The sequence below is a fragment of the Schistosoma mansoni genome, chromosome 2 (assembly GCF_000237925.1).
Source record: "Schistosoma mansoni strain Puerto Rico chromosome 2, complete genome".
Taxonomy (NCBI): Eukaryota; Metazoa; Platyhelminthes; class Trematoda; order Strigeidida; family Schistosomatidae; genus Schistosoma; species Schistosoma mansoni.
In genome coordinates this window covers 17,336,083-17,349,223 of record NC_031496.1, presented here as the reverse complement: position 1 = coordinate 17,349,223, position 13,141 = coordinate 17,336,083, and the positions used below count along the sequence as shown (strand labels likewise).

Below are 13,141 nucleotides of genomic sequence, written 5' to 3'. Positions count from 1 at the left end.
GCAAACAAATAAACTGTTCGGCGAATGAATGAGGCAGCTGATAATTACCAAAGGGTCACATTTGAGCTGTCACTTATCAACGTCTTGTGTGGACCCGCACAATGAACAACAAAGGGTTCGTCGGTTACTTTATATAAGCAGCAAGTGGTTTCCTGATAATGTCTTTCAAAGTTATTCACTCTGACGATTACGAAAGGCTGTATTAGGTAATCAGCCTCAATAATTAACTGTTGAAGAACAGTCCAAAAGCCGAAACAGTCCATATGTAACACCATGGGAACGATGGACACAGTTTGAAAGATTACCTGTTGTTATTGTCGCAAGTAGATTGATTTCTTATCATCACACTATTCAAAATCGTATCTCGCTCTAGAAGAACAGTGATGATTAGAAGTTTTCAAATTATTATGCGAGCTAGGAATTTCCGAAATAGTGCAATTAACAGCAAATAGAACCAAGTGAGTATAAGAGGATGTACTGCATTTGGAATTCGAACACAGGCGAGCATAAAATACAAAAGAATCATTAGTGTACACAAACATAACAAGAGCACATAATAAAAGAATATTATAAGCCTTCAAAAATTAAGGTTAGAGTTTGCTCTACTGTCCGTAAAAGGAGGGGAATATATCAAATGTTTCTTTCTAGATATGTAAAGATAAGCTTCAATTTGCTCGTGTTGATCTTTCATGACTTCCCACACATTTTTACGACTGCAATTGATTATTTTCTTTCAGCATATCGTTATCCTATACATACTGTCGATATTGCAAGTGGGTCACATGCATTATAAGAAAGGATAGATGTTTTCCCCGAGTGGGAACCAAGACGCATGCTTAGTCTCTATTGCGAATTGTAAGCTGGGTGACTTTGAATTAAAAAGTCTCTCCAAGATTCGAACTTAGAACTGGTTACTTTAAATACCATCGCGTTACCTCTCTCTGTTGGTTTCTTTTAGTTTTCAAATGTGCAGGTGTCATCAACAGATTTTTAATGTAGCCCGAGATGTACCGTAACCAGTTTTGTTCTCGAATGATGTAAAGCGTTGTGACGAAATTCAAACAATGCACAGTAATTGGAAGGTAACTTCTTCTAGATGTTATACTATTTATTCTTCTATTATCTTCACAAGGTCTAAAATATCCGAGGTGATTTTCAGTCCAATTTTAGTATCAGCAGAAATAATTTTTCACGAAACACAATGAAACCATATTTCCTGTTGTCTTTTCACTGGTATGTATAAATTTGTACTTGATAACTTGGGAAGAAGACGATCCAAAGGTTTCTTTGTCGGATGTCATGATATGACTACCTAATTTACGGGATCTTACGCGGAAGTCACACCATTTTCTATACTTGCAATATGAGATCCATCATTTTTGAAGAGCACATGTTGACTAACAAAGGGGCGATATTTCTGGTACAAAAGCAACAGGTTACAGGGAGTGACCACTCCTGCATGACCGAGCCATGCCATTTAGATTTCTTCCCCGACTTCCTCATTGCTGACCTTCGTTAAGTGTTACATGTTGAGTGTAAATGTTAAGCTTCAAGGGTCGTGTGGTTGGGAACCGATGCCGCTATTCTGCCCTACCATCAGAATCAACATGACGTTATTTCGATATCGAATGAAGTGAGATTCTTGCTCGACGGAGGTTACCAACAGAAGAATGAAAACCCCCGGGTATTGATAAACTGAAAGACAAATCAAAAAAAGATAACAGCAACTGATTGGGAAATATATGCAATAATTTCAAAATGCTCAGTTTAATTCTGAATATATTCAGAATGAAAATCTGCGTAAATATTATTTCAGCGTCAAACAAAGTGGGGTTTTCATAATGAAAAATGATCTAGTAAAGGGGTGTTTTAAGAAGTCACGTCAAGACTGTCACTGTTGATTAAGAACTTAACATGTGGGTAGTATAATTATTTTGCGGCTAGAAATAGAAAAACAATCAATATTGTACAAATGTTGATAATGTTATTTTGATTTAAACTAGAATGTCAGTTAACGTTTATGCCGGTATGCTGTCCATATGAGTTGATTTCCAATAGCATGTGCATTAGTAGGCGAAGTGAAGGGAAAAATGTGTAACCTCGGGAAGGAAGAATTTCAACTAATGTTCCAATTAGTTCTTTAGGTTCAGAAACGTTCACTTGGCTACGACGAGATATCCCCACCTTATTATTGTTTAACCGTGACAGGATTTACTAAGTATACTAATATACATGAATCCAAATACTTGAATACGTGAAAGTTGTGATAGTCATGTAAATCTCGGGCAGACGGCTGACAGTAATTAGTCAAACATGAGTGGGTCATTGAGAGACATGCTCTAGATATAATCCTTTGATATGCCATAAACTGATTATCTACATTCATAATGACCAGTCGACGGTGCGTGTATCGAGTTTAGCATAAGATAGGAATCGACGTATTTGAAATATAGTGATTATATGATGTTGATATCAACTAAACTCATGCAGTACGAATATAGGTGACATGGTGTTGTATGATACTTTCGGACAAACCAATCTCCACAAGATGATAAATGGTGGGTGAACATATATCAGTGTTGGATAAATTCGACAGTGATGTTTTCAGTTTGCGGGAGATCGGTCTGACCACTTATACTGATGATTTGCACGTATGATTGTGTCGCTCAACCTCCAATTAGACTGACAAGGTTTTTAGATGTATGTTTAATTAGCAAGTAATAGAGAAACATACTGAGATCATCGACAAGAGATGAAGATAACAATGAGAAAACAATATTTTCAATCATAATTATAAGTTAGTTTATCGACAGAGTTCTGGTTAATAGTTTCACTAAATTTATCAATCATATAACGTGATTATCAAGTCATGACAATGCTTCATGATGATATCTAGAAACGGTTATATTTAACTAGTTATAGTGTGGATTTAGGACTAGCTAATCGGAAATGAGTATTGTTGTTTTGGGTGGTCCAGAAATATCGAAAGTTTATGGCGATCCATAAATACTTGTTCACGTTGTGTTTATTTAGGTTGTAGGATCCAAAGATTTTGTGTTGGACAATTACTAGACTAACAAATATGCATCACTTTAGTTGTTATACTGGCTCAGTAAAATAGTATCATACTGCGGTGACTTTGTAGTGGCGTTGGTTCCTAACCACACGACTATTGAAGCTGAGCATATAATCACTGAGGAGTCCCACACTAGGACGAAACGACCGTTCATTGCTTCCAGATTTTCCATGGTGATCTAGCATCAATTGACTTATGAATTCAATACGTTCATAAATCATCAGGCTATCCACTTAAGAAAAAATCAAAAGTTCCCTTGTGTTGCATTGGCTAGCCGTGATATATGCCATGTATAAACTACTTAGCAATTACTAAACCAGCAAACACAAAACAATCTTATATTTCATGTTTGTTCTCTACATCAAATGTTGCTATTTATATCAATCTGATCATGTCTGTAAACTAGTGTGAATTCTGTAATTATTATTTTCAGAATATATTATTATCATTATTAAAAGATTTATATTCAACAATTAACACGAAGAAAAGTTCAGCAAGGTTACGTGGAAGATTCATTTCAATTAATCAGATGGCATGTTTCAGCCTTGCAGACGTGGTCTTTCTGTATAATTTGTCCTTCTTCACATAGAGTATATTATTCTCTCTTCAGCCTGTGTTCTTTACAAATGTTAGACGCCATATTACTGATTCTTACGACGTGAGTTAGTGTAGACAATGATGGGACTTTCACGTAAGATTTTACAGATTAGACATTCATATCATGACAAATCTATAATTTCAGGTTTAGGTCTATTATTATTGTAGTACTAAAGCCGAACTAGACCACAATTCTATAACTTTATCATCGCAAGTATTTTTGATGCCATTTTAGGTTCAACATGATTGCTCAATTCACAGACCCGAATACACATATCAATAAAGACTACAATAAGTTTAATGGAAAATGGTAAAGGTGGTATTAATAATTGTTGAATTCAAATAGCATAACGATGATATAATGCGACACGTGTACAAATTAAGTTTATATATACTATGATTTGGTCTGCACTTTTGACTACAGGAATATTTATCGATATGGCATAATTTGGTTGTGTCGCAGTATTCGAGTCTTTTTCCCTTTTACTGTCAATCAACTAAGAGGAGAGTGGCTGTAAATGGATTTCGCCACTTTTCCTTGCCCATGCAGTTATATCAACTTGGTCAAAAAGCTATATCGTCACTATCAAAAGCCTCACAGAAAGTCAATGAAAAAAACAATGGATAAACTTTTGTCTTGTAGATCACCAATGTAGGTGGTCTATATTGCCAATCATAGTTATCCTTGACCCTGACGGGGTTCAATAAGCTGTTCGACAACCACTTATCAGTTTGATGGATAGTTTGACTAGAGTTTGGTGGGATTCTATTGATCTTATGAATCCCTAATGATCCTACAGATACTGGTAATGGACACCTTTTGGTATAGTTCCAACAGTCTTGTGTTTTGTCTATAAATATAAATATTTTTGGATTTTTATATTTTGTTTCATTTATCTTAGCCTCTATCCAGAGTTAGCCATAACTCACTAAAACTGGGCACTAACGTGTTTTATTAAAACTCCTTCTTTCATTCCCTCTATCAAAGTATTATTGAAAGTTGATTTCTTCGACTCTTCTTTCTTTGTCTTATACGCTATTAAGGCCTTGTGCATTTAACCGCTCACCATGAATTGAGTCTCAAAGTAGTCAAAGTGGGGAGTTGTAACATATGTTTGTCGATCTCTGCCTAAGCTGATTTTAAAATTTTTAACATACCAAACTTTTGATATTCTTTCACGAATAATTCTCAATTTACTACATCATCTGTAAGTTATTTATAGTTCTTAATCAAATAGAATTTTCGGCAAAACTATAATTTATTGACGACCTTTGAGCGAATCTCAACTGACCTTGAAAATGTTAGTCAATCAGTTAACAGTTAGCATAGAGTAAAAATATATTATACAAAATCAAATAATTAAAGTGGATACATCTTTTTATACGGTCCAAAAACTTTTCAAGGTTAAGAAAACGTTCAAAGGTTTTAAAATCGTAATGCATAAGGTAGAGGAAGTTATCCATATGGCCGAATTTTCGGCAAAGGCATACTACACCGAAAGCCTTAGCTAACTTAGCCTAGCCATAAAACAATTAACAATACAAATCAATAAAACTGCAGCGGAATAGTGAAATTTCTTTGGATCATTAACTGACATGTCTAATTGTCTATTGTACAACAATACGTATTTAATGATTAAGACCAGGTTTTCCTATTTGGAGTCGGGCTAGTGTTGTGAGTTAGGGCTATCACCATGAAGTCTATGTAACAAAATGCTATCATTCCTAATACAGGAAACATAGATCTAAGTATTCAGTGATATTGGAGTTCTGAAGTAGTATTTCAAAGTGAAGTTATAGTTTTCATCACGAACTGACACCATCTTTAGCACAGTGGTTTCTTTAAAAATTTGGTTTACAAACATGTGAAATTTTGGGTCAAGGTGTAAAATAAGGTTCAGAGAGGGAGAATGATATCTGGCCTCAGTGAATACTTGATTACTCATTGACTACACAATCGACCTTAGGAGTTCTGCAATTTAGCTTAAGGACTACCTTAATTTCGCTTTTTGGTTGCATGATAGATATTTTTGTTGATTCCATTTTTTTTTAGATCCAGTTGTTCCCAGTTTTTAGTTAGTATTAACAAGAGTATTAATCACTTTACTTGCTCAATTACGTGAGGCATTACCCTGGTTCTGGTTGCTTAACTCAATACCGTCGGTATACAGTACTTTTGCTGACTGCTATCATTAGGAATTCGGTGACAACTTAAAAATGAGAGGAAGATGCTTTTAGTAAAATGCCTACCGAAGCCTAACATAATGTACATCGTCTAATGCCTCTATTGTCCTTATAGTTATTATTCTCTGGTCAACCTATTCCTTAAGATTTTGATAGGTATCTGAGTATGAAAAATTCTCCATCATTCATAAGAATACGAGATTACGTACCGTCAATGTTTATTAATCAAATTTTCTGTAAAACCAGTTACTAATCGCGCTATCAACTTTGACGTTCGGTTTCCGTATGAAGTATAATACCCAGAGTATTCGCTTCCAACTACCCAAGTCCTCTACAAGTGTTTTCGAAATCTGTTTTAGGGTTATCATGTTTATCCGCTTACATTGTTTTGCAGTTAGTCTGCTTCCTATTTTCCCATTTTCCTCTCTAGTTTCGTTATTGAACCAAGTTCTCGTCAGCTTTCTTTGAATCCATTTCGACTGCAAACTATCAGCATCTGTTTTAAAAGGTCTGAATTCATTCTTTGGAAATGCGGCGTGAATCGGACCACGAGGTATATTCTCACTATTTTATCCTGCTTTTAGAATCCGAAATACATCCCTGGGGAATTATTCAATAAATTTAAAAATTTACTGGATCCTTCTGATAATGAATTGAAAACGATCTACAGAAACTCTCACGAGGCTATTGAATTGATGGAAAAGAAAGTTAGAGATGGATTTTCTACGGATGGTTTGTAGTTCTTGAAATATTTATACTATCATTCCAGAAACTCGCCTCTCAACTCTGTTGGATAGATTCCACGCTAGACTGGGTTCTAAACCTAATAATGACATCCGTCACAAAGTAAACCAATTAGCATTGCGGCTTTCGGAGATCGATTGTCGTAGTTGTTCTATCCACAGGTATATGTTTGTTCCGTATATATTATCCAGCATCAAAAATCGTGTTCTTGCATCCAAAGAATACCAGGACAATTTAGAAACATTGGTTACCTCTTTAGAGAGTTCATACAATTCACTAAGGACAATTATTATGGAAGTCGAGGAGATGGAGAGGAATTTAGTAAGGTAGTTTGTTTAGCGTGAAATAAAATATTTAGTACAACTAAGTTTTATTATGTCCTCGTGTTGAACAGGTTAGTAAATCTCAATTATCCTTATTTCCAACCCTTGTGGCGTCTTTTTTCATTGAACATCCTGGATATCTGTTTTTTCCATAGCCATTTTCATATGATATTTGAAGTCATGGTAGTTAATAACTGATATTGAACGCTGAATTTAATTTACATGTCAAGTCAGTATGTTCGCCTCTTCGTCGTCTCTGCCTACTATCCCACTGACTGCAGCTCACATTAGGTAATAGATGAGCTTTACAGAAAGCTTTCTGATCTCCGAAAAGCTAGGCACTCTGATGTAGTAATAGTGGCTGGTGGCTTTAATGCTCAAGTAGGTAAACTAAGCGAAAAGAAAAGACACCTGGGTGAATCTTATGATGTCGTGTCTCAAAGAACAGATTATGGCGACCGTGTGTTGCAGCTATGCTCAGATAACCGCCTGTTTCTTGAAAATACTAACTTTAAGCACAAAAAAAGCACCTTTTGACATGGCGACCCTCGAATTCTTCCCAACGTTGAACCCAAACAGATCACATCGCTACGTTGTGTTTGACTAACTGACTGACATCGCTATCAGCCACCGATGGAGGGGCTCGATAGAAGACTGTCGCTCATTCTGGAGCACATGTTTAGATTCAGATCATGCTCTAGTGCGAGCACGTATCGGTCTGGGTCTTTTTGGACGTAGAAAAGATGCTGCAAGGAAACCTCTTAGGGTTCTACTTAATGATAGACAAGCTAAGAATATATTTCAGGAACAACTAGAAAAACAGTTAAACAGCCACGTAAGTTGTGCTCACTCCGAGGCAGCGTGGAATGACATCCGAAAAGCCATGGAAACAGCAGTGATATCTGCTAGTACTGTCAACCATAAGGCTAGGGAGGAACACTGGGTCTCAGAAGCATCTACCGCACTGATAGATGCTCGAAAACTCATCCCATCTGGTTCTTAACATAACGAAGAGCGGAGTCAACTTAAGCGCAGGCTGATAAGAAGCCTACGCAATGATCGTGAACAGTGGTGAGTAGCGAAAGCAAGACAGATGGAAAAGGCAGTAGCAATAGGTAACAGCAGACAACTGTCCAGACTTGTTAAAGATACCGGTATTAGGAACCCAACTATCAGCGAAACTATCTCGGAAAAAGATGAATATATTATTCATTCTCAATCCAGGAGATTGGATCAATGGGCATTACACTTTAGGGATCAGTTCAACTGGCCTTCAGCCACACTTCGGTTTCCCACGATCTCTAGTTGACCTGAATGGAAAGTTAATGTAAATCCACCAACTCTTTATGAGATTGAAAAAGTTACGAGAAATCTGAAGTGAGAGAAAGCAGCAGGCCCTAACAGGTTTACCCCTGAGATGGCAGTCGGGTACTAGCATGATGATATTGTCTTACTGTGCGATAATGCCCGAGCCATACAATCCGCACTTAATCAGTTGGAAATCAGTGTCCATAGGTACGGTCTGTGCTTTGAACCTTCGCAGTGCAAAGTACTTCTACAAGACTGGCAGGATTCTGATCCTGTACTCACTCTAGGTGGTGAGCAGATTGAAGTAGTCAGGGAATTCGTGTGTCTAGGTAGCTGCATAAATGCTGGTGGTGGCGTGAGTGATGAGATCGATTTACGTATAGTGAAAGCTAGAGCAGCTTATGTCAATCTGGGCCATCTTTGTCGTCTTAGTGATGTCAGTGTTGCTGTAAAAGGTCGGGTTTACAACACGTCTGTGAGAGCAGTTTCGCTCTATGCTTTTGCGACCTAGCCTCTTCGACTTGAGGATGTTAGACGACTCTCTATGTTTGGTCATCGTTGTCTCCGAAGGATTGCTGACATCCAGTGACAACACCATGTTAGTTATGCAGATGTTCGGCAACGGGGACATTGAAGATAATTCAGTTGATGTCACTATTTTGAAACATCGACTTCACTTGCTTGGATATGTTCTACGAATGTCGTCCATTATTTTCCGACGCTGGGACTGGTTGGGAAAAGCGGTGAGGTGGTCAGTGTATGACATGATGTCGTGGTATGAAAGGAAGCTGCAAAGGTCTGACTTCTGTTGGTCCTTCCTGACTTCCTGGTTGGGGTCCTAGAGTTGTTACAACACAGTGGCTAGAGATGTTATCAGATATGGCTTAGAATAGAAGCCATTGGTGATCCTGTTGTAACCTTCTCTTACTTCATAAAAAGTGGTTGTGACTACCCTAACTGAAAGAATTCTTTCCGGTTGTAGCTTTCCGTTTCCCTTAATATTATTATTATTATTATTAATACACTTCCATACACTAATCTGTGGTCGTTATTGTTCTTTTTTTCTCCTCTCTTATACGCATGTTGCACTTTTTCTCTTTCCATTCTCATCGTTAGTGTGGCGCATATATATCTGGTGCCCCCCTTGTACCATTATTTATGTGTTCAAATAATAATAATGACGGATTAACGTTTTTTATTTATTTTACTTGAACACATTAATAGTGGTACAGAGGGGCACCGAATACATATGCGCTACACAAGTCACTTGATTTGTGTGTGGGCTGTGATACTGCCCAGGTGCCCAGACCGAAGCAAGTGGTTTCCTTAGGGAGCCAACCCCGAGCCTTTGAACTAGAGGTCTCATTCACAAGACAGGGAGTCAACGTTGAGAAATGCAGTCCCATGGTAGCCGGTGACCAACAGTTGGTTCATACGCCATTCGTTCCTTTAGAATCCTGGAGCCCATGTGCACCATTAGTTTGGAATCAGGGTTTTCCAACTCCCCTAGGTTGATCCTCCATATCCACAAATCCGGTTCAAGCGCCAGGCATTCGCTTTTCCATCTCTCAATTTCGTAAACAACACTCCCACCACGAGTAGGTATTGAGTAGGACCTCTCTGGCAGTGGCTTTATACGCATGGCTATGTGAGAGAATTTCGAAAAGAAGAGCTGACTTTCCGCACCCGCAGCCGTACCACGGGTTTCGGGGGCATTTTCTTGTACTCAGGTCACCAGGAACCTTTATCTTTTGTGAGTAATACGAATCCTCACCATAGTCTTTGGTTACTCACCTAATTTGCTTCTTAAATTTAGTGTTCTAATTAATTGTAACCCACGTAAGATTGTTGAGTTTATTATGAAAAGCTACATTGGTAGATTATTGTTTCCGTTTTTAATGGTTTTTCGGTCCCAGATCTTTTTGTGCTAACTGCCCATAATTGTTTTATCACATGATTGTCTGATTTTTCGATTGGACGAAAACTTTCTTATACAAGTCAGTGTAATCTTAAGGCATTTTGATGGCAGTTAATTTTTGTTGACCATATTCACTGTAAGATTAATCAGTTAGCAAGGCTGGTTATCCGATGTTTCTGTAAATCCAAGTGTACACACCATTTTGCTGGGTTTTTATTCATTATTTCTGCTCTTTACTTTTTTTTATGAGGCACATTTATTCGTTTAATGTCAGAATTATGTTACTGAGTTCATTCGTCCTATTGGGGGATCATGCAGTAAACATTTCGTTGTTTCTTAACAAAGGCTATTTTTTATGCATGAAAAACACCTAATTAGTAACATTCGTATATGTTCATGAAAACGCCATGTGGAAAAACACATGAAAAAAACCAAACAAATTTTGAAAATTATAGTGAATTTCGTAATTACTACCTGTAGATTGATTTCGTGTTTCGAAAACAAATAAATTTTAATTTTATACTTAATGTATCCTTTCGTCCCTCATAGATTTTCTAATGACTGGCGCCTTTCTCAAGAAAGTGTGCTGTCAGATATGCGTTCCATGCAACATATTAAAGAAAAGTATTCAAATTTATCGAAGTCCCTAAGGGAATCTGATCGTCAATTAAGTGTAAGATACCGTACTAATTAGATGTTTTTGTTACTGATAGGAGTTATTGTCATCTGTGGAAAAAGCACCTGATCAGCGCCTTCTGATGTTATGGAAGAAGGTTTGTTCTGTTTGTATATTCGCTTAACCAATCTTTCTTATTAGGAAATCGAGGAAATGAAAGAACGGAAGACATTATTATCTAGTCGTGTGGACCAGTACATGGGGATTGATATCGTAAGATTGGGAATTTTGTAAAATATATTTCATTTTAGGATACCACAAAAGCCGAAAAACAATTAAGTGATGCTCTTTCTCAAATGGTATCGTTTCTTTTGCTATGAATAAGCTTTCTTTATCTTTACTAGGCATCAGTAGACTCACAGTTACAGAAGATTATGGGCTTCAACGCATGGAATTAGAGCCTACTCCTCAATGTAAAGCACTTACACCTCAAAAGCTTGTTATAACTTATGTATTTCACGGATTACATGGATATAAGCATTCATTCCCAAACGGAACAGCACAACCTCTTGAATTTTTGTCAATGTATTATATTTATATTGTTAATTTACTTATAAAACGATTTTAGTCTCAAACATTCTTATGATTCTACTTTTATATTCATGCACATATAACTTTTGTTCCGGAAATGAGTAAAAACAGGAATTTAAGTGCTTTCGTGATTCTTGATCAAAATCAAATTTTTGATATAGGTATGAGGAGTTTATTCTTACATAGGTTATAGTTTTGGTTTTTATGTATTGTATTTCCAAGTAATTTCAATAAATTTTTTTGTGAAAATACTGATTTCCTCGAAATAGGTTACAGTGGGACTGACGATTCTCTTTAACATGTAGTCTATTAACATAATATCATTCCGTATTTTTCATTTTGCCACTATCTATTTTTTGTAAGATTCCATTATACTGGTAACGTTTTTGCCTGTCTGATGGTTAGCATTGTAAAGCATTATATTAAATTTTAACTCATACCAAGCTTGAACGAAATTGTTTTGTTCAGGATTACTTTCATTTTGATTTTTCTCAGCTTAAGGAATCTTGTGGATTATTCCACAATAATATCCGTGTAGTTCTGTCTTGCTTGTCTAGGTTTTCTGATGGTATCTAAACAAATCATTTGAATGTTTTTACTTTTGACTAATGATGGCTAGAAGATAGTTTTTTGTTAATTATTCTTTATCAGAATGGGAATTTGTGGCTATTGTAGTAATTTTAATAGTTGAATTCATGAGTCGATCTAAGCTAGACAAACATTGTAAACCTGTAAGCACTAGACGACTGAGCAGGGCGCAACCACAATCCCACACGCGGCACTCGACAACTACAGTTTCAATGTCTAACTTCAATCGATCCATAATTTCGCGCAACCCTTCATTCATTGTCTGAGATGGATAACTGTCTCCATCCGACACTGATTGGACTACACGGGTCTTGGCTTCTCACTAGAACTAGACATTAACACCGTTGGATGTCGGCTCAGTGGTCTAGACATAAAGCATTTGCTCGCGAGGTCGAAAGTGTTGGGTTCGAGTCCCTCGTGCGAGTTGACCGACTTGATCCCAGTTACTAGCGTAGAAACTACGATTACGAACAAAAAAATCCAATCGACTCATCAACAACTCTGCATCATATGTTAATTTTGTCACTTCCCTGAGTATTGCAGAAAAGGATAAAATAATTTCAAATAACATACCTGACAGTGATTCATTTCAATCACAACCAACATTCTGGTTTATATTCATCAATCAATCGTTTCTCTGGCAGTACTGTCATTCTACTACCTAGTGAAGTAATTTACCACAGTAAAAGTTTAAATAAGCGTTTGTGCTTTAAAAATAAAAGTTCGCATGTGATAATTAAATGCAGTGCTTATTTCTAACGATTTCAATAAATAACACAGAAACTCACGGGAACACATTGTCATATCATCTTTACAAGATGTGTTTGTCTTCATGCTATTGATGCATTTCGCTGTAGATAGTGTCAAACAAGTGTAGCAGGAGGAAAAATAATGAAACACACATTTACCAGTTGCAGACAACAAATACAAAATGAAAGAACAGAAAGTATGCAGTTAGCTATGTGCTGAACGAGAAGACAGGTGGGTTCAAGCAATGTATTTTAAGACGAAATTACAGGGCTGAAATGTAATAACCATACATAAAATACTTCGTTTGCAAATATTCCTTCAGTTGTCTCGAATTTCATAGCTCCCTCATTGCCACAAATATTACTCTCTGCTCCTGTTCTCTTCAATTCAATCTTCCCAACCTTCTGCTATCAGGTATCCCATCCCTGACTGTTGTTATATACTAG

The 13,141-nt window shown here is 36.8% G+C and overlaps 1 protein-coding gene across 2 annotated transcripts; it reads left to right on the top strand.

Annotated features, from left to right (window-relative positions):
• Positions 1-6,386: 6,386 nt before the first annotated feature.
• Positions 6,387-11,605, top strand: Smp_086220.1 (hypothetical protein; the record flags this gene model as incomplete). 2 transcript variants are annotated; one of them, XM_018795918.1, is made up of 9 exons in its annotated part: positions 6,387-6,410; positions 6,442-6,589; positions 6,627-6,762; positions 6,793-6,927; positions 10,700-10,823; positions 10,864-10,923; positions 10,968-11,039; positions 11,078-11,125; positions 11,171-11,336. In XM_018795918.1, 9 exons carry the CDS (start codon positions 6,387-6,389, stop codon positions 11,222-11,224), a joined length of 801 nt encoding a protein of 266 aa, XP_018650183.1. In that variant the 3' UTR covers positions 11,225-11,336. The 2 variants fall into 2 exon arrangements, with proteins under 2 accessions (XP_018650183.1, XP_018650184.1); XM_018795919.1 differs by having other exon boundaries at positions 11,078-11,605.
• Positions 11,606-13,141: the final 1,536 nt, after the last annotated feature.